Raw genomic sequence first — 20,728 nt, forward strand, 5'->3', positions numbered from 1 at the left:
GCTTCTTGCATGGCAGTCAATGGTGAATCATGTATGTAGTGTTTCTTTCTGTTATTTGGCTCCATTCTCTCCTTTTGCCCTATATCCCCTTGTCTTTGTACATTTGATTCAGATGAGAGAATCTTTCAATTAAGTTGAAACATTTTCATCTCAGATGCAAACCGGGCAAGTTGTCTAATCACATCTTTCCATGGACCTTACACAGTTACTATCCTGCAGTTTCCTGTGAAACAGTTGCTTCTATTAAACTCCATCATAGTTGTGAATCTGCAATGTGATGTCTTGTCTATGGTAAATGGACTTCATGCACCTTTCTAGTCATATAAGCACTCAAATGACATGTCATACTCACACATACATACACTGCTGCCATGCAAGCTGCTTTTCAGAAAGTAACTAATCATTCACAAACTGACAAACAGATGGCACAGCCTTCAGGAGAAATTTGGGTTTCAGTATGTAACCCAAAGCCACTTCGACATGTGGACTGGAGGGAAGTGCTGATCTTCTAATTAGTGAACACGCTCTACCTCTGAGCCACAGCCACCCACTGCTATGTTTGCCTTGTTATCCAAATCAATGCAAAAAGCACCACAAATAAACTAATTGGCTCAGAAATACAAACTACACAGTTTAACAGTAATACAGTGTTCATAGTGATATTCTCCTCTACCTGCCTCATGCTTAATTAGCTGCTCTGGCAAAGAGATAAAATCTTGGACTTCAGCTAAGACACAAATGTGTTTGTGAATGGAGATGGCAGAGGCTTCGGTGTTAAAACACATAATGAGAGGGAGGAGACGAGGCTCCTATTCAGCTCAACAGGCAGCGCTGATGAAAACCAATCAATTAGCCCGTGAGTGACAAATGCTGAGTAAACACAAGGGTGCTTTTGCAGGCCTCTGACAGCTCTGTGGCAACCAGACACATCATTCATCCTTCTGGACCATCGTACACTGTCAGAAATGTCCAAAAAACAGGGGCGAACTAAGGAAAAATAAGTGAAAGTGCACTTTGGTTAGACATTTATGAGATTTAAAGAGTTGACATTTCATATTGTTGTTGTTGTTATTGGATTTTTGCTGCAGGAATGCCATCAGTAATCTCCCAGAGCTCAGCAGAGTCTCTTTGATTCACAGTAACTCTGTACTGTTCTGCCTGCTCGGCGCGTGCACACACACACACGCACACACACACACACACACACACACACACACACACACACACACACACACACACACAAGCACATGTTCAGTAAAGCAGGCTTGTCTTGATACACAGCTCCTCCCACATACTCTTCATTTGACAGCACAGGGATAAAAGTTCACATTTTTCCATAACGAGCCAGCAGTATCAGCTCGTGGAAAGGTCTACAGAGAGGGCAACGTTCATAAACGCCAGATTAGATTTCAATGGCACATTCAGTCTAGGAAATGACTCTTCCGGGGACACAGTTCTAATATGAGCACTCACAAGCTAGGAGATAAAAGGAAAACACGTGAATCTCGCTGTGGCTGGGATATGATCCCGCTGAGTCCTGCTGAACTACTGGACAGTCGACAGAACAATGTGGCCTGCAAGCTGCTAATTTGTAGTGCTGAAGTGTAGCAGAGGCTGAGAGCACAGGTCGTCTCCCTTGGTCACCGGGGCCCGAATCCCAGCCGTTACAAAAGCACAACAGTGAGCCAGGGTTTTTTCTCAATGTGACATGCCTCTGGAATCTCTAAACTGCACGGTAACAATGTGATCATCGATACAATACATTTTCTTGTTTCTTTCTGTAGAAATAGGAAAGAAAAACAAGTCTGTACGTTATACTGATTCCCCATGTAGCAAGTCAAGACTCTGGTGTTCTGACCACATAGACCCTTTCGATCTCGACAAAAGTACATCTGTTTTTTGGCCTTAGCCAGCACTTTCACTCTATCTATTGTTTTGTATGTGAAAAGTCGCACAACTTTACATCGTTGCTTTCTTTGGCAGCTTCTTCAGTGCTCAGCTTTCATTACTGTGATGTTTAACTAAAGGATTTTTCCTGGGAAATATCTGAATAACACTGTTTCTTAATTAGGAAATGTCAAAGTTTTCAAGGACTGGACATAAGGTCATTCTCTAATGTTTTTCAATCAAGTGTTTCAGGCCATGATCCTGATCCAAGTCTTTTATTATTGAGTATTTGCCAATGCAGATGGATGCAGCTGCACAGTTAGCCCAAAGAAGGCGTTATTCAGACAGGCATTAGACCAGAAAAATACAGTTTTCTCACTCATTTCTTTTTTTTTAAGATATTTTTTTTTGGCCTTTTCAAGCTTTTATTGTATAGAGACAGCCAAAGAGTGACAGGAATGTGAGATGGGGAATGACATGCAGCAAATGGCTGCAGGTTGGGTTCGAACCCTGGGCTACTGCTGCAAGGACAGAGCCTTTCATACATGCGGTGGATGCTCTACCAACTAAGCTAAACGACACCCCTTTCTCATTCATTCCAATGAGACTGCTGTAATGATGCAAGGGGAGTTCAAATGTATGACTGTCTGGTAAAGAACTTGGATTAACTTTTGCCAGTGTAACACCCACCAAGAAAGTGTCGCTCAGCGAGGTGAGAATGGTTCATGCCATGATTACTTTACAGAATTGTCTCACACTATCATTAACCACTGCACAGCAATTCTCGGGTTGATACACCTTTAAGGCTGTATTCACAACAAATCAGGTGTTGTGTAGATTAGCACAGGGTTGTGTGGCAGTACGCAGCGGTGTAGGTGTGTAACCGATGCGAAACAATCAGAAAATAACATCTATTTCTCGAACTCACCAGCTTTCTCGCGACCAGCACTCCCTCTCCCACTTGATTCTTTACATTACCCAAAGCGACAACCCTTTCTTAACTTGCCCGTGCTCGCTTTAGATGAATATCAATAACTGAAAACGCTTGTTGCCAGGTATTTGCGGTTTAGATTCTTGCACCACTATGAGTTCTGCAAACTTTTCAGAATTGAATGGGCTATATCGACATATATGAAGCTTTAACTAGTTCCAATGAACATAATCATGTAACGAAACGTGTTCATTGACCTCCATCTTGATGCTGTGGAGCAACCCGTTGTTATGTTATATTAATCAGTGCAACAAAACAGGAACACGTTTGTGTGAAGAGTTGCAGATTCCACCTGTAAGATTAAGGACTCTCGTTCACGACAGTAACACCCAATAATATTGTGTCAGTTTGCACTGTGTGTGCAGTGGGTATGGTGATCGTGATGTGGGTGTCTTATCAATATTCCGCTTCAACTGTTATCTGGGAAGCCTGTGGACAGATGTGCAGTCTTTATGATATTATACTGTTAAAACTCAACTGCTGAGTAGATGCACAGAGGGAGGACTTGTTTCCACAGGGTGCTGTCCATGCGTTAGGAATATGAATATATCCATACAGTCCATACACATTGAAGTACACCCCCAACATACTGAAATAACACGCTACTTGTTATTTTGTCTGCACCCTGAAATGATACAACTTAAATAAGCCACTGAAGAGAGAAAATATGAATGTGATGGGGTAGGAGAGACATTTTCCATGATTCGTTTGTCTGGAGGCTGGGACAACCCACACAGCTCATTATTTTTAATTAGCACCACCTTTTTAGTTTTGTTAGTGTTGACTTTGCACATAATACTGCTAGTCTTTATGCCAGCACGTAATATTGCCAAACCACACAGAATATTCTCATGTCGCGCTAAAATATAGTACGCCGATTCCAGTGATGTGGAGATGATATGAATGTATCATGTGTGCATGTATGAGTGCATCTGAAGGTCTGTGGAGAAAAATCAGGTGCTCGGGACAGAAAACTCTGATAAGATAACAAATGAGAGATCACAGTGTGGACAGATCAGAACCAACGCACTCATGAGGATTGTGCAGTAAAGTGTCAACGACAAAGCCTCAGTTTTATCCAGTTTCTCACAATCCACCATGTGTTCCACTCGCTGTTGAGTGAGTCCTAGCTGATAGGGAATGATGCTGATGATAAAGAAGCAGAGAAGACCTGGGGGATGGAGAGAGCGAGTACAGGCGCTCTGCTGCTTCCAGGTGCTTCCAGGAATAGCAGAGCCGCTAATGGCGATGGGCTGGCAAAGTGGCCCGTAATGCCTGTTGATGGAAAACACAGCCGGCCAATTACAGCGCACATATCTAATCACCGGGGTCAGGGGTCAGATCCCATCCACCATCTGTCTTCGTTCGACGTCCCTGTCAGCTGTTGCCACATCACTGGGGGGAGTTCAATAGATCTCAGCGTACATACAGTCAAGCGATGGGAGGAGAGTGTATCATGAGGCATGTTTGACATACACACACACACTGATTCAAATCCTGGCACAGGTGAAGTGATGTAATAAAAAGTGGCTAGCAGGACAGATCTTTTCAGACAGCAGCTTTATCGGAGGAAGTTCACATTCCTGAAAAGCCCAAATCTTCTGCTGTCTCCTGCAGAGGACACAATGTGTGTCATGCACATTTAAAGGGTCAGTAAAACAAAAACAAAAAAAATGAGAAGTTGTTTTGTGCTATAAATCTACTGTAATAGCTAGAAAATGTTCCATCAAGAGTAGGGTTGGTCAGTTTTCAGCGCAACACACGCGGTGATTATCAATATATTTACACCTCAGGTACATACAGAATATAGCCCCTGTTAGTTTCAGCTCTATTAATAAACAAAATACACTCACAAAATGTCAAGAAAGAAAATATCCAGCTTTCTGATTCTGATTGAAATTACTCTCTTAATTACCTTCTTAACTTAACAAAAAAAAAAATCACAAAATCACCTATAACCAAGTTTTTCCATTGTTTGAACAATTTGGTCAAAATAAATCCTTAATTCATTGAGTTAGATGTGAAAGTATCTGTTTTCCCCAACTTGTTCGTCAGATATAGACCATCAAATTAGTGAATAAACGGACAAAATTCACCTAAAAAAAACAAACAAAAACATCTCAGCGACTGAGTATCCATCCAATCACTCAACACTAAGAGAGAGCCATCATCATGACGTCATGTGTGGGCTAGACTAGCTCGGCTCTAAATGAAGAGTTAAACAACAATTATTTATTAGCATACAAAAAACTACAGCTCCCAAGAAAGTTTACTAGCATGGGTGTTATCAACATATAATAAATTCCATATTATAGACGTTCTTTTTGAAAATGGCTAAAAACTCTGTTCAGTCTTCTTTACCCTGCTCTTACTGGACTTTAAATTGTAATTCTCTTATCCGACTGAACCCTATGGAATTCAATCCTGTAACACTGGTACCATGCATATCACAACACAGCCCTATCTTATTTTCTGTGTGTGAGTTTGAGTACATGCAGCTGAGCAAACAGGGAACGTGTCAGTTATTCCTGGACAGTGCTTGAAGTGGAAAAAAATAAGTGCCAGCACTCCCCTTATTCACATGTTGGCGTGTGTATCAGCCCGTATCAGGAAATCATTAAGTACTACGTTCTGAATTTCTGCAGTAAATAAAAGAAGCTCTGTTGTGTCATCGCCTGACTGTGTTCATGTTCTCTTTGTACCTTTTTGGAGCCAGACCAACATTATTTTGAGGTTATTGTAACTTACTTAGATCAAGAGAGAAAAGCAGGCAAGCAAGAATGGGAATGGGTAAGTATCACGTATTGCCCCCTGGGTAATGCAGTTTTTTAGGGCTATTGTGAAAAATTCACATGACACAGAAACAACAAGTTTAAGAGCAGAAAATGTCAATCAGAAAGCTAATTCTATGTTCACGATATGAATGTAGAAATTTCTCTGCATTCACTTCTAACATTCACAACTGGAACAGAACAAGTTTGGCCAAGTTCTCTGTGGACTACATAAAAGAATTCTGGGAAATGTAGGAAATAACTGTATAGTTACAACACGTCATTGAGACAAATAGATCAAAATCAAGCGGCAACCTCTGTTGCTGTGAAATGAAGCCAGTGTTTAAGTGCCAAAAACTGCAGTTCCTCAAACAGCCACTGCAGGCTGGCTACAGAAGACATCATCCTCCATAAGTCCCCATATTAAAATGTCCAATTTTATAGCAGAAATACACAGTGTTGGCCAGAGCCACCATACACTGAGCTTCACGACGGCTCTTCAGAAACCATTTAACTCAGAAGATATTTGATAAAATCAAAAGCTCCAGGACAACAACCAAATGGACCCTGAGGTGATATTGCTTTGGTAACTCCATAACTGTGTATAACGGGAAATGAAGCTTGTAAGCATAATTCCAGTTTAATGGAACTTGGTTTAGATCAGTGGTTCTTAACCTGGGTTCAATCGAACCCTAGGGGTTCGGTGAGTCGGTCTCAGGGGTTCGGTGGAGCCTCCGCCCTGGAATTTTTTATACCATTTGTTACAACATATCTTTGTGAGCAATCGTTTTCGTGGATGCTGGACATAAAAACTAAGAAAAGGAACAGACTTTGCTGTGAAAATGACATGAGACTGGCACTTGCCAAGGTGAAGCCACGCATATCTGAACTGGTCTCTCAAAGGCAACAGCAGAAGTCACACTGAGGTAAGTTGTGAGTTCATGCACTGTGTTGGTTTTTTTATTTGAACAAGGTGATGTTAATGCACGGTTCATTTTGTGCACCAGTAAAAAAAATCATATTTTATTTTTTACTAAAGAAGGGTTTGGTGAATGAGCATATGAAACTGGTGGGGTTCGGTACCTCCAACAAGGTTAAGAACCACTGGTTTAGATGATCCGGTTAACTGTTGGCATTTTCACAACCTGTCTGGCTGTCTGACCGCTCATGTTTCTTGCCCAGTCAGAAGTTGTCACGAGCGCCAACCTCTGTGGCTGGGAAATGAAGCCAATGCAGAAGTGCTAAAAACTGTTATTCCTTGAAAAGCCACTTGGCTGGCTCCAGAAGTGAGTCAGTCTCCATAAGTCCCTATGTTGAAATGTCCAACTTCACAGCAGGAATAAACATGTTTACAGCCTGGTACAAAAACAGTTTTGGTCTCTATAGCTAATTTCCCCCTTCATGACAACCGTACTGAGGGTGAATTTTTATAGAACTCATGAGCAGAATAAACAGCGTGGCCACTTTGATTGACAGGTGGGCGCCGTTACAGATGGCTTATTAGAGCACCCAGGCGTCATTCAGCCCTTTACTCCTTTAATGTTAATAAAGTTTGAAATATTTAAAAGGGTGTGTGTGTGTGTGTGTGTGTGTGTGTGTGTGTGTGTGTGTGTGTGTGTGTGTGCGCGTTAGGATTCAACATAACAGAGAGAGGTGGATAGCATATCTGTGCAGTCGACGGAGCTCCAGCTATGCTGTGCTTTGAGGCAGAAGTGAGTGGAGGTGTGAACGCACAGCCAGGTGCTGCCCCCATCTCACCCTAACACCCTCGCACAGTCCACTTCCTCCCTGTTAATTAGGAGATCCTGTGTGTTGTGAAACAGCTGTCTGAGGCACCGTTACATCAGAGGCCTAGTTCTTGTACTCAGATCCACCTACATTAAATCTGGATATGTTTGAGATGGACACCTGCACACCTGACCAATCATTGCACAACCCGGGCATGATTGTCAAATGGACTGCTTTGCTAAAAGCCAAGGGGGTTTCAGACACTGTTAGACAACCCAGTAAGCATGCTGAGGCTGTGAGTCAAAGATGGAGTTACATCATCGTCTCAACCCACAGTTCACTGACTGGTCCAACACTAATCTGTCCTTTGTGGATGCATGTGCAAGCGCACATGTGCCTTAATAAATAAATCTCAACCCTGTCCTGAATGTGCTTCTACTTGTACTTGGATCAGCCGAGATCCATTTTTGGGTACTAAGAGTTAATAAGTCCAGAAAGCAGAGACGAGGAGAAGTGAAGTGAAGGAGCATGATGAAGTAGAAAGGTCACTTACCCTCGCACTGCTTGCCATCTCCCTTGTAGCCCGGCTTGCAGATGCAGTTGTAGGACTTGGGAGTGTTCTGGCAGAGGGCGTCAATGTGGCAGTCGTCCGAACCCTCTGCACACTCGTCTGCATCTGCACAAAAAAATCAGTAGCCAATGAGTCCAAGCGGATTTAATGAGGTGTTCTGATGTTTCAGAACCCATACAGAGCTTATGCTACTACATTTTCAGTATGAGCTCCATGCAGTGATGTACACATCTTTTGAATTTAGAAAAAAGCACTGGTGTTGGATTGGCACCTTAACAGCCTGAGCTATTAGAATTTGTAACAGGAGAGAAAAGGCTGCACTAGTGCATCCCTTGGATGGAGCTGTTTCCTAACTGCAGTGACCCCGTCACTTTGTGTGCTGTTTAACTGATATCACATGACAAGAACGTGCACATATCATTTTTGCAAATCACAGACGGCAGATAGCACAGATAACAGGTCGGCACTACACGTTTACTACTTTTACCTCTTTTGGCTTATTTTACACGTACATGAGGACAAATTAATGAATCTTCCATCTTCTATCAACATACACAGTTACACTAATTAATAAAGATAATAATAAAGAGAAAAATCTGATGGGAGAAAAGAGGAAAATAAAAAAGTAAAGAACCCAAAATAAAATGAAAAGGTTAAATATATCAAGTATTCCTCTAATCTTCTAAGCTTATTCCTTGACCTGGACTGACGTATGGAACCAGTGATGATGGCTCACAAGAAGGTATTGCTTTAAAAGACATATGAAAGCCAGTTTACATGAGGAGGAGCCTGAAAGCTGTTTCAGTGAAAGTGTGTTGGCTGTGCTCGGAAACTGAGAGAAAAGTTTTCTCCTAATAGATGCAAACGCTTGAGTTGAAGTATACTGATTCTTTCACCGGGCAGGGAGGATCTGATCAAAACTGTGATTGAGTTGCATTTTGGGAAATGTAATATCTGGCTTTTTTTTAAAAAAAAAAAGGACTCATACTGTGGGCATAAAAATCAGCATATCTCAGACTGCTTCAATTTGAAACAACTTTATGTGAATGTGATATAAAGAGCATACCCCTTTAAGGCTATGAACCTCTAACCCAAAACACATATTTTTCTATCTGCAGCTTTAAAGCAACACAAAGTTGCTTTAACTCGACAGTTTTTTTCAAATCAGTCAAATCCAATGGCATCCTTCCCAAAGATAAATTATAAACCGCTTTTGTGTGACAGTGAGAGAAAGCTCTAAAGTCAAGGTCCAGCCCCAGAGAACACAGAGAACAGAAGGCTTAACGGCTCCCCAATTGATCAGGTTATTGATAGAGGAGCTGGTCACATCTGGGCCTGAATCCCAGGGCAGAGGGCCAACTCATTACACACAGACAGAGGGAGGGGTGGAATGGGGGTACCCAGAGTCAGACTTAGAGATGTTTGTCATATCCCATCGTTCGGCAGACCTTTGCATCACCACAAAGCTCCTTGGCTCGGCCTCTGCTTCCATCAGTGTATAAATAGCCTGTGTGTGAGTTAGGTAACCCTGCTGGAAGCTGCCTGTGGTTCAGCCCCTGCTCTCTGTCTGGCCCTCCGCCCGACTCAGCCATATAAAAGGCAATAAATAAACGATAAAATGGAATTTACAATAAATATTTCTTCTGTTAAAAAGCATTTTATTGTAGTTTCATTGGTGTCAGAGCAAAGAGATCGAGACAGACAGAAAGCAGCAACAAGTTCAAGTCTTTTATGTGATGTTTGAGGGTGAAAAGCTGCAGGAGGAGACACTCTCACTCAGATGTTTCACTTTATCTCCTCTCCCTCCTGCAGGGTGCTCTATAAACCTGAGTGCTCCTGGTTTTGACAAAGCCTCGCCTGCATGGTGGCTCAGTGTCTCAATATTGACTCCTCATCCATTCACAGTGGTGGGAGGCTGAACAATGTGCTGCTGCTGCCCGGTCGATATTGGGCCCCTGCTGCCTGCCTGACTGCCTGCATGTGTGCTCCTCCTGGGACTTGGCCCTCCTGCCACCACCCCCCTTCAACACACATTTACATAGACACACACACACACAGCCTCCACCTCCCTCCTCCAGCTCCGGACAGGCCACCAAACCCGGAGACAAGGTGCTCTCTAGCGGCTCAATGGACAGCTTTTTTAAAAAACCACCTTCGGTAAATCATTAGCCCGATTTCCAGACGGCGAAATATCAAAACAGGCAGCCCTCTCACTCAAAAAAATCTAAGCAAATGAGTGCTTAACCCAGAGATCAAGCTGCGGTTTCCGATTGGAACTGACCTTTGCGCGCAGGAAACAGAAGTTTCAGTGAAGTCTGGGACGCTGGTTAACCGACTGGAAACCAGTTTACGCATCACAAAAAGGTTTTTCAGGAAAGGCTGGGATGCAAAACTGAGTTTCTACCAAGAGTTTGGCATTTAATAAACTAAACATGAGTCAAGAAATGGGCAAATTAAACGCGCAAAAATGATTTAAACGGTGCGTAAATGCGATTTTTTCAGCCTTTAAGTGCGTTTTTGCATCACTACGTTGCTGTTCTGATATCACACTGGATACAAACACATTGTGATATCATTAAAGGAACTTGCAATGCGCATGTATTACTTATATTACTAATTCATTTATAAGTTGACATGATTTATTTTTTAAATCTCCAAACATATCATGATAATTTTCCCGGTCATCTTTCTTTTTCCTCGCACGCCGGTGACACCGAAAGAAGCCACCAAAAAATTTTAAAAAAAAGTGCATTTCATGTTTACCAATAAAGCAAGACAGAGAGGAAAGGGGAGCTCTTACCTGCGAGTCCGACATTCCCCATCACCCTGCAAGTATTTATGAGGAGGATAAACAAACAAACGTCCCGGGAAAAACAAGCGCTCCCCATGCTGACAGACGGTGTGAGGATTCAGCAGGGCTTTTTCTGGGGGTTTGGACTGTATGTGTGTGTGTATGTGTGCGTATGTGTGTGTGTCTATGATAGGAGAGGAGGAGGACCGCTTTAGGTGGACTGGCAGCGGCGGGGAGAGAGAGAGAGAGAGAGAGAGAGAGAACAGCAGGAGAGAGCGGAGGCAATCTGAGCTCTCTGATTGGCTTGTTTGTGCCGGTAGAGAGGGGGGAGTGTGTGTGTGTGTGTGTGTGTGTGTGTGTGTGTGTGTGTGTGTGTGCGTCCGTCATGATGGAGATACTCAGGGTTCCCCAAGCCTAAAAACCTCAGATAAAAATAAAATCACAATTAAAGAAATTCATAAAAATTCTAACTCAGAAACTCTAATTCCAATTAAAATAATTAGTATTTGAATGCCAAATGAGGACAAATTTATAGATTTATAGCAGTGGTCCCTAATTTGGGCTCCCAAATCTGAGGGACCACCAACTTTTGCTGTTTATGTCTTATGTCACATTTCATCCTGTCAGGGGTCTAACTATAGCAGACTCAAACTGATCACAGTTCAGGTCCATAACCTGTATGTAATGTGACAAAAACAAAGTTGATAATCACTGATTTCAAAGAGTCTTGGTCTCATACATGTAAACTTCTAACATTAGAAAAGTCTATAAAGTCTATAACCTGTGGGTGATTGGGAACCATTACTGTATGAGGGCAGAGGATAAGGCAATATGAAGGAGTCTAGGCTTAAACACTGTCATTTGTTCTTTAGTAGTCTTAAACTCAAGTTTTGTGAATCACGAGAGGTTACAAAAGTTTAAGGATTGAGAAATACTGACACCTAGTGGTTTGACATCAAGGGTCAAGAATGGACCATACCAGAGCCTCAGACCTCCAGGGGCTCAAGTACATCTACAGGGTGTTCATGTGCTAATCTGACATGATCAAAGACTTTGATTGCTTGATGAAATACACTACCTGCAAGTTTACCTAAACTTGAACTCTTGTAGTTGTCAAAATGTGGCCAGTTCTAATCCATTTACTGTAGCCTCCATCGTCGGCACAATTCCATTTTTTGCCTCCCTATTCACAGTTTCTCTATCAGATCACATACTCTGTTGTTTAGCTCTCTGTACTAACTCCTACTCATCCTACATGTTTCACATACAAAGACTACAGACCGTGTCCTTTCTGATTTTATATTATGAACAAAAGATCATTAAAGTTGCAATCATTTACTACATTCATTTATATACTTAATGCTTAAAGGACCAGTGTGTAGGATTTAGGGAGCTCTAGTTGAAGAAGAAGTTGAATAATGATGTTTTCGTAACCTATATTAATTATATTCATATCTGCAGAGAGCAGCTTCTTACATGGAGTTTGCTGTGTTGCATCACCACGTTTCTACAGTAGCAGGATGGACAAACTAAACTCTAAACACAGGGGGGGAGGGAAGTTAGGACAATTCCAAGGGCCCACAGCTGACAGGGGCCACAAAAAATAGGCCCCCAAAAAAGGGGAGGCCCATTTGGATTTTTTTGTCTTGGGGCCCAAAATTCCTGGCAGCGCCCCTGCTGTCCCTAGATACGGGCCTTTGGTTTTTCTACATTGTAGTGTCAGCCACCATAGGTTCTCCAACTTGCTTGGAATATAGTTTCATTTGGATGGTACTAATTCTTACACACCGGTCCTTTAAACTTACAAAATGCAAAACGTGCATTACACCAAATGGACACAATGTGACAACACTCAGTACCGACGTGACTAGATAGTCGAAACATTCTATGCCATCAGTTTTTGTCCAGATGTTGTGAAGCTGTGAAGTGAAAAGTCAGCGAATACAAGTCAAACAGCGCCACCAGCTGGAGGAACAGCTTCAACGTGACTTTGTCTCGTCCCGCCCACTTGATTGCATTTTTATCCAATCACCGTGAGTAGACAAGGTGATGCCTTCAAGAGCATTAATTTGCTCTCGTGCTTGCATCTGTAGCTGCTTGTTTGTCCTTTTAGGCCTGGCATTGAGGCAGTGGAGAGGTTTCATTTTTATCATTACTGAAGAACGACAGCTGAGAGCTTACACTAGCCACACGTATTCACATTGCAGCTGCATATTAGGCTGCTATTATTAATTTTCGCATCACATTGTATCTGCTTGTGTGTTGCTGAAACTGTCGAGAACAAATAAGCAGCTCCTAATTTTATGCTGAAGCTTCTTGAATGTGAGACTTTTTTTTCCTTACATGTGTACTGATACATAAACAACGAGACGGTGGAAAAAAAAAATCCGAATGAAAGTTTAACTTGATGTAAATCACGAGGAGTACTTGAACGCAACACGAGACGTCACCGACTGTCATGGCGTCTCCCTTGAAGGGGGCTCGGTGCTGGAGAAAGTAGCCGCTGTCATTTGTCACTTTTGTCCGGTGAACAGAGCAGCTGACCCCGACTGAAGAGGCTGCGAGGAGCGGGTAGTTACCATGGGGGCTGTCCATGCGAAGGTAAACTCAGTTTCTTCCCGCCGGCTGGCCTTCGTGCGGGGATTTAACCATGACCTCCTCCTGTGCAGTCAGTGCTGCAGCGTCTGTACTCGATGTACTGTTCCACGCAGCGAGACAGACACTGACCGTGGAGACAGGTGACCGGCCCACCTGAGTGTGTACGGCCGAGCTGTGCGTGGACGAACCGTGTCACTTTACCTTAGCTCATTTAAAAGGCCGTAATGCTGCTAATATAGGCGGGGCGGCATTTTAAAATGTATATATCGTCATTTTATTTTTTTTTTGACAAAATATCTCCATATACTATATTTCATGATTTACGGAGATTAAGAGTTTATTAGACCAAAACAATGTAATAAATCCACAAGATGATGTCACTCTTCTGTAATAAGCTTATTGACCTCTGTCACTGCCTTAATATCCAAAAATCCCAGTAGATTTAAAGTATCATATCCCAGTTATTATTATTGTTATTCATCTTAAACTAACTTAATGATCAGGTCAGCCCTCACCATGTGCAGTGACTTTCACTGGCAGTAGGACATCAGACACTCTTCCTCTCTTAAAGCCCCACCCACAGCCTGTACTGCCCTTTCTCTTCCTTGACAGCTGCTCTAGGTGTCATACACACTTTTTTTTTATTGAGTTATTGTTCGGATAGAGAGAGCAGCAGGATCAAAAAACCAAACACAGAGTCGGAAATGAACCTGGAGGTTAAAATCGAGGAGGATTTTATTCCAGGCGCTGTGTAAATTTGCATTAGATAATTGCAGGCGGTGTCATTTAAAGCGTTGGTCTTATCATTGCAGAGTCTGGATCCTCTCCCAATGCATGGCCGGGACTTGGGCGTCAACCCCGATGACTTGGTGGAGGCTCCAGAGGTGGAGCAGGAGTCCAAGCAGGAGATCCTCGAAAACAAAGATGTGAGTAGTAATAGAATAGAAGTGGCACTAACAGAATTCACTGGATGCTAACCACAGTACCATCTGATGTCTGTATATAAGTACAGACAGACTAAAAAGGGGATATTTGCACTGCTATCACATTCAAGGAAAATACATTTTAAGTATGTTTTCATCCATATGTGGTGGTGACAGTAAAATGAATAGTAAAATGTCTTTGATTCCAGGTGGTGGTCCAACATGTCAACATCCAGGGTCTTGGAAGAACTAAAGAGGATCTGCTTGGCTACGAGATCTCGGATGTTTTCCACGCCAAGAACCTCATTGATGTATGTATCTGTGACCGCACTCGCCACCGAGGCAGGGCAGCACTCTGAACAGATGTACAGTAGAGTCTCGTAGACGACAGTTGCTAAGCGCAGAGCTCTGTCTGTCTTGGTTTCAGGTGATGAAAAAAGCTCACATCGCCAGACAGAAGCTGCTCCGCCTGGGGATCTTCAAAGAGGTGGAGGTTCTAATCGACACATCTGAAGGTAACTCTGCCTTGGTGCTATATCATGACAGTGTGTTCAGCTGACATGACTGTGCAGAAATAATCCTGATTGGTCCTCCCTCCTCAGGCACAGACGCTCTGCCCAATGGGCTGGATGTAACCTTTGAGGTGATCGAGGTAAAGAGACTGACGGGAAGCTACAACACCATGGTCGGCAACAATGAAGGAAGCATGGTGAGAGAAACACTTGCGTCACTCATGTCAGTCACATGTCCCTCTGTTGGCTTGGGTAGAGTGAGTCTTAGTTTCTTACTAGTATCCATCTCGACATGCATCCATCTCACACATACTTTAGTTTCTGAATCTCTTTCATACCACAGCCATGGAACATGTTTTCTGTGTTTCCACTGCATGGCGCAACTCAGCCCAACTAAATTCAACACACTTTTGGTACCAGATACTTCTGGTACTTCTCAATTTCACTGTCCAATGCAGCTGGTACCCTCTCAATGTAGGTGGAAAATGCTGTGACAGTGCAACACAAGCACACATTGACAATGGAGGATATTCTGCCCTTTTGATATCCTTGTGTCGGCAAAAAACAGAGGAACGTCTACACCCATTTTGCAGTGTTTTCACTCCTACCATTTAGTATCGATACCAAATAAAGTACCAGGTTCCAGGCACTACCCACAGTTTTTGACAGTGTAACAGCGATCGGTACGATGCAGTAGACACACAGCATTTGCCTGCTGTAACTATGGCAACGATACAGATGCTTTACATTCTGATGGAAGAAATGGAACCGACAGACAAAATAGTTTCTTCACCTTTAACCCACTCCACCTTTGACCTTCCTCTGTCAGGACAGCTGGTGTGCTGGAAAAGATTGTCAAGAAAAGCTGCTTCCATATGAATCATATCTTATATATGATTGATGTGTGTGTGTCTGTGTGTCTGGTGTTCCAGGTCCTGGGTCTGAAGTTGCCCAACATGTTGGGCCGAGCTGAGAAACTCACCTTCCAGTTCTCCTATGGGACCAAGGAGACGTCATATGGCCTGTCCTTTTTCAAGCCCCAGCCTGGACACTTTGAACGCAAGTATGTCAGTTACATACACTCTGAAGCCACCTGTCTCACTGTTTTCTAGTGCACTGGTTCCTAACCTGGGGGTCCTGACCCTCACTAGGGGTCACCAAAGCTTCATGGGGGAGTCACAAGGCTTTCTAGATTTTAATAAAACTTAAAACCCAGCATTTCATTTATTTCTGTGACCTTGTAAACGGCTTCTCCACTTACTATTTGAAGAGTGTTTTTCTTTCTGTTATTGTATTGAGTAAATGCAAATCAGGTCCATTTGCTACTGGGAGCAGGAAAAGGTTCTGAACAGTCTGTTAATGGATAATGCATTCAAGTAAAGCTTAAATGCAACACCGAGACAGATTTTTTTGACCTGGTGTCCTCTGTTTTCAGCCTCACCCTCAACATGTACAAAGTCACCGGCCAGTTCCCATGGAGCTCCTTAAAAGAGACCGACAGAGGCATGTCTGCAGAAGTCAACGTAAGAGGCTGGGTGTGTGTGTGTGGGTGTGGGTGTGTGACTTATGTTCACTTTTGGGGACACATTTCAGACTGCAGACTGAGTTAATTGGAGAGCTGTCCCCTAATTGGGGAAAAATCAGATTCTGGGCTCAGTGTTCAGGATTAGAGTGTCCAGGAAATGAATGTAAGTTCCCCAAAGGTGACCATATAATTCAAGCCAATAAAGCAATTTAAAATAGACAGACTAAACTTGTCTATGTGCTCTGTACTTGAATTACACTTGAATTTGGCCCCAGTAATCACTGTAACTGTGTCAAGCAAGGACTGACATGTTTATCTGCCACAAACTGAAGCTCTCCATCTTCCTGTGCTCCTGCAGTTTCCCCTCGGAGTGACTAACCACACGTTGAAGTGGGAGGGTGTCTGGAGGGAGCTGGGCTGCCTGGCACGCAGCGCTTCCTTCGCCGTGCGCGAGGAGAGCGGACACTCACTGAAATCTGCCCTCTCGGTACAGCCAGAGCCTTTTTCTACCTCCTGCTACATCCATAATATCTGATTTAGTTTTTGTTTGTTTTATGTCTCTTCTGAGACATCATTTAATTTATATATATTATATATTCAACATATCTGCCCTTAATGCATTTAGTTTTCAGGAACTGTTTCTAAAAAACATTTTGTCCTCTGCTCCTGTTCTGTTTGTTTGCAGCACACTGTGTCAGTGGATTCAAGGAATTCTGCCATTTTCCCCAGCAGAGGTGCCTTACTCCGGATCAACCAGGTAAGTGTGCACACATGTGTCCATGTTACATGCCAATACAATATTAAATAATACATATAATATTAATATTTATAACTTCTAAATTCTGAATATGATGAATAAAACAAAGGAAGAACAAGTCCAGCTGCTCCTGGAGGCTGATTTGGTACCAGAACTTAAATGTGACTCCTCAGGGTGACATGACAGATCACTGATATTTGAAACATTAATTAGCAGCTGTTAGGACAATGCAGAAGTTATTACAGAATGAGGTGTTGTTTCAAAGTCACTTCGCAGAGATGTATTGATGTGTCTCTCTGCTCTGCAGGAACTGGCTGGGTACACAGGAGGAGACGCCAGCTTCTTGAAAGAGGATTTTGAGCTGCAGCTCAACAGACGGCTCTTCTGGGACTCGGTAAGACAGAAATAAGTCACTGCAAACACGTTCAACAGGACTCACTTCTAAAAGTGTTGCTTCTGTGTATTGTCTATCGAGCCGTGCTCATGGTGCACATGTAAAGTTAGTTGCATTAAGTGCATTAAGCCACCAGTGGGCGATAAATCATCACTAAATGAGTCACAGAGAAACATTGATGGACGTTTTGTTTTTTTCTTTCTTCTGTTTCTCTGAACGACTGATATGAAGGGAACATTTTGTGTCCTCCCAGGTCCTCTCTGCCTCTCTGTGGGGTGGGATGCTTTATCCATTGGGAGGACAGCCGTCCTGCATCGCTGACAGGTACATCTGATTCATTACAAGAGCTGTCATCTGGCTCTGACACACAGTCCCCGGCTGCTGCGGGAGACTTCAACATACCACTTCCTCTGAGAACAATGATTGGCTCTTTTTATGAAGCTGAACCTCCAACCTCCCTAAAATAAGATTATTTGAGTATTAGCTTCTTAATGATGATCAAGATTATCATGTTGTTCTGGGTTATAAACATAGGTGTCGTGTGTAAACATAAAAGGCTCAAAAAACAGAACTCTTATTTTCAGGTGATTCAATGACGGTTCTGTTTTTTGTCCAGGTTCTACCTTGGAGGTCCAACCAGTGTACGAGGGTTTGGAATGTACAGCATCGGGCCACAGAGTGAAGGTAAATACTGTTTAATAAAACAAATCTTAGAAAATGAACAGAAGTATTTTAGCTGAATGTATAAAACATCCATGGTGATACAAACCACTACACAGAGTAGTGTAGCACATCTAGGGTTAATGCTGTGAATGTGTGTGTGTGTGTGTGTGTGTGTGTGTTTCAGGTGACTATCTGGGCGGAGAGGCGTACTGGGCAGGTGGTCTGCACCTCTACACTCCGCTGCCCTTCAGACCAGGCAAGGGAGGCTTCGGAGACCTCTTCAGAACACACTTCTTCCTCAACGCAGGAAACCTCTGCAACCTCAACTACGGTGAGTGGACTGAGGAGAAATGTACTGTACCTAAAAATATTGAAGTAGCCTATAGATATGACATGCCTGTTCAAACTGGTTGTAGGATTTTATTTTAAATTAGTCAAACTAGTCTATTAGTCACTCCTGGAGTGTTTCTGACTGATATTTCCTGAATCAGGAAAGCTTCCAGTGTCTCACTATAACATGTTGAGTGTTGTGTATGTGCAGGTGATGGCCCGCGGGCACACCTTCAGAAGCTGGCTGAGTGCATCCGCTGGTCGTACGGAGCGGGCATCGTGCTGCGGCTCGGCAACATCGCCAGACTGGAGCTCAACTATTGTGTACCCATGGGAGTTCAGAGTGGAGACAGGTAGACTTCACCTTTTACACTCCTAGATATGACAGGACTGAGGCTCACTGATGTGACAGTGAACGTCTCTCCTCTCTCCTCACAGGATATGTGACGGTGTCCAATTCGGAGCAGGAATCCGCTTCCTGTGACCTCATCACTCCGCCGCCCTCGGCACTCCAGCAGAGGCTCGGATGTGAAGAGGAGGGATGTCTCGTTGTTTGTCACCTGTAACTTGTTGTAGAGTGTGTAACACTAGCATGGGTCATATGTCCTGGGGAAAACGTGCCTGACCACCCCGAACCCTCCTTTTGAATATGCACCAGTTAAGACTTTAAAACAGCAAAGTGCCAGTGCTGCGGGACACAACCATGGAAAGTTTTTACAGTACAAACTGGAAGTGCTTTTACAGAGTTCAGAGATGAAAGTAACCAGATGCACAAGACATGGACGCAATGGCAAAAAAATATATATAATCATGGTGAATCTATTACAATTTGGCACTTATTCTGCAGTAGACTATTGAGTTCTGGTTCGGTCTTTTATTTTGGACCACTGTCCCTCTTTCCTTAGTTTAAATCTCCAGCGCTGGCACCTTGTCTGTGGGGGAAAAGTCAGCCACTAGTGATTTCACCCACTATTTTTCCTGTGGTCACACAAAGTAACTTATTCTCCAGATTGTTAAAGAGATTTTGAGCATGTTCCCAGTTTGCCTTCCAGGAGCAAGAATTGGTAAAAAAAAGTATTGATAGTTAACCGTACAACACACACTCTCATGACCTGATGAGTTTTGTTGAGTTGTACTGTGCAATCGATCGATTGCAGCGGCAGCCCAGGGAGTGAACCGAGAGAAAGGAGAACTTTTTAAAATCGAAACAGCCGGCGTATAAAGAGAATCAACCGTCACGCCAAACGCGGTTTGTTCAAACGCTGTCTGATGTGAAGAACGGCGGGTTGATGTCGGGCCGGCAGCAGAGATGGGAACCCCTCTCTCCCCCCCCTTGAGCAACATCCACCGCCAGTGCTCTTACCGTTAGTCCTCTTTTTGATGTTGTTGAAGATATTCACAAATAAATCACAGCTGCTCCCCTGGCTTTTCTTTGGATCCTTTTTGTAGTTTCTCAAATACACATTCAACTGTCAAGCAGCTGCAAGTATCAGTCTGTGATTTTTATGATATGTGTGTGTCAGTCACTAAAGTGAGGTACTGTTCTTTTAACCTTGATTAGGTATATAACACAGACGAGTTACAATTTAATTTCTGAATAGTTTTATTACATTCTGGGATAAAGGGACATCCAGTGGGTGGAATAAAAGCCACATTATTACCAGGAAACTGTACAGGTGTACGGGGTAGAGTCTAAACTGTGACGGCACTGTCGCCCTTGCAGGTTGTGACTGTCTGAACCTTTGCTCTGCAGGAACCTGTGCAGGGCAGTTGAGTGTGGATGGTGCCAGATGTGTGTTTGGTCAGAGCTTGTTCTGTGTGGAAGCCTGGCCAGGTGTACAGCAGGTGATCGCTGGGAAGAGCTTTCAAGTTTCTCTCTAGCTGCAGAGGGACACTGTGCCTTTTGAACCTTAGATGGCAGAATCCATACAGAGCCTGGTTTTTTGAAAAAAAAGTTACACTGTTTGTTGGATTACAGCACAAAAATACATAAATAATGAATACTTTTATTAATGCTAATAAATGCTAATGCTAATAAATGAGTCTATAATCAGCTAAAACATACCATATATTATGCTAATGACTGACAATGACCCTATATCATGCTAATAAGTGAGCATATATCAGGCTAAAACATTTGCATCTATCTTGATAATATATGAGCCCATATTATGCTAATGAATAACCCTATATTGTGCTAATAAATGAGCATACATTAGGCTTATTTATTAGCATGTTAGCAACTTTGTTTGACTCCCATTAGCAAACTTATGGCTACTATATATAT

At 42.9% G+C, this 20,728-nt stretch overlaps 2 protein-coding genes across 3 annotated transcripts in view; one reads left to right on the forward strand and one right to left on the reverse strand.

Annotated features, from left to right (window-relative positions):
- Nucleotides 1-10,962, reverse strand: part of scube1 (signal peptide, CUB domain, EGF-like 1) — a 97,633-nt gene extending 86,671 nt beyond the window's left edge. For both annotated transcript variants that reach the window (XM_019257644.2, XM_019257643.2), the window contains exons 1-2: nucleotides 10,749-10,962; nucleotides 7,931-8,053 (exon numbers count right to left, since the gene is read on the reverse strand). In XM_019257644.2, coding sequence (XP_019113189.1) covers nucleotides 7,931-8,053; nucleotides 10,749-10,836 — 211 coding nt within the window. In that variant the 5' untranslated portion in view covers nucleotides 10,837-10,962. The remainder of the gene's footprint in view (nucleotides 1-7,930; nucleotides 8,054-10,748) is intronic.
- A 2,112-nt stretch (nucleotides 10,963-13,074) lies between these two features.
- samm50l (sorting and assembly machinery component 50 homolog, like) lies at nucleotides 13,075-19,866 on the forward strand. Its single transcript, XM_019257589.2, has 15 exons — nucleotides 13,075-13,340; nucleotides 14,150-14,263; nucleotides 14,470-14,571; nucleotides 14,688-14,775; nucleotides 14,863-14,969; nucleotides 15,705-15,835; nucleotides 16,208-16,295; nucleotides 16,656-16,784; nucleotides 16,983-17,054; nucleotides 17,362-17,448; nucleotides 17,702-17,772; nucleotides 18,065-18,132; nucleotides 18,296-18,442; nucleotides 18,653-18,794; nucleotides 18,880-19,866. The coding sequence occupies exons 1-15, from the start codon at nucleotides 13,320-13,322 to the stop codon at nucleotides 18,923-18,925; spliced, it is 1,413 nt and encodes a 470-aa protein (XP_019113134.1). The 5' UTR covers nucleotides 13,075-13,319; the 3' UTR covers nucleotides 18,926-19,866.
- The last annotated feature ends 862 nt before the right edge of the window (nucleotides 19,867-20,728 follow it).

The sequence above is a fragment of the Larimichthys crocea genome, chromosome XX, assembly GCF_000972845.2.
Source record: "Larimichthys crocea isolate SSNF chromosome XX, L_crocea_2.0, whole genome shotgun sequence".
Lineage (NCBI taxonomy): Eukaryota > Metazoa > Chordata > Actinopteri > Sciaenidae > Larimichthys > Larimichthys crocea.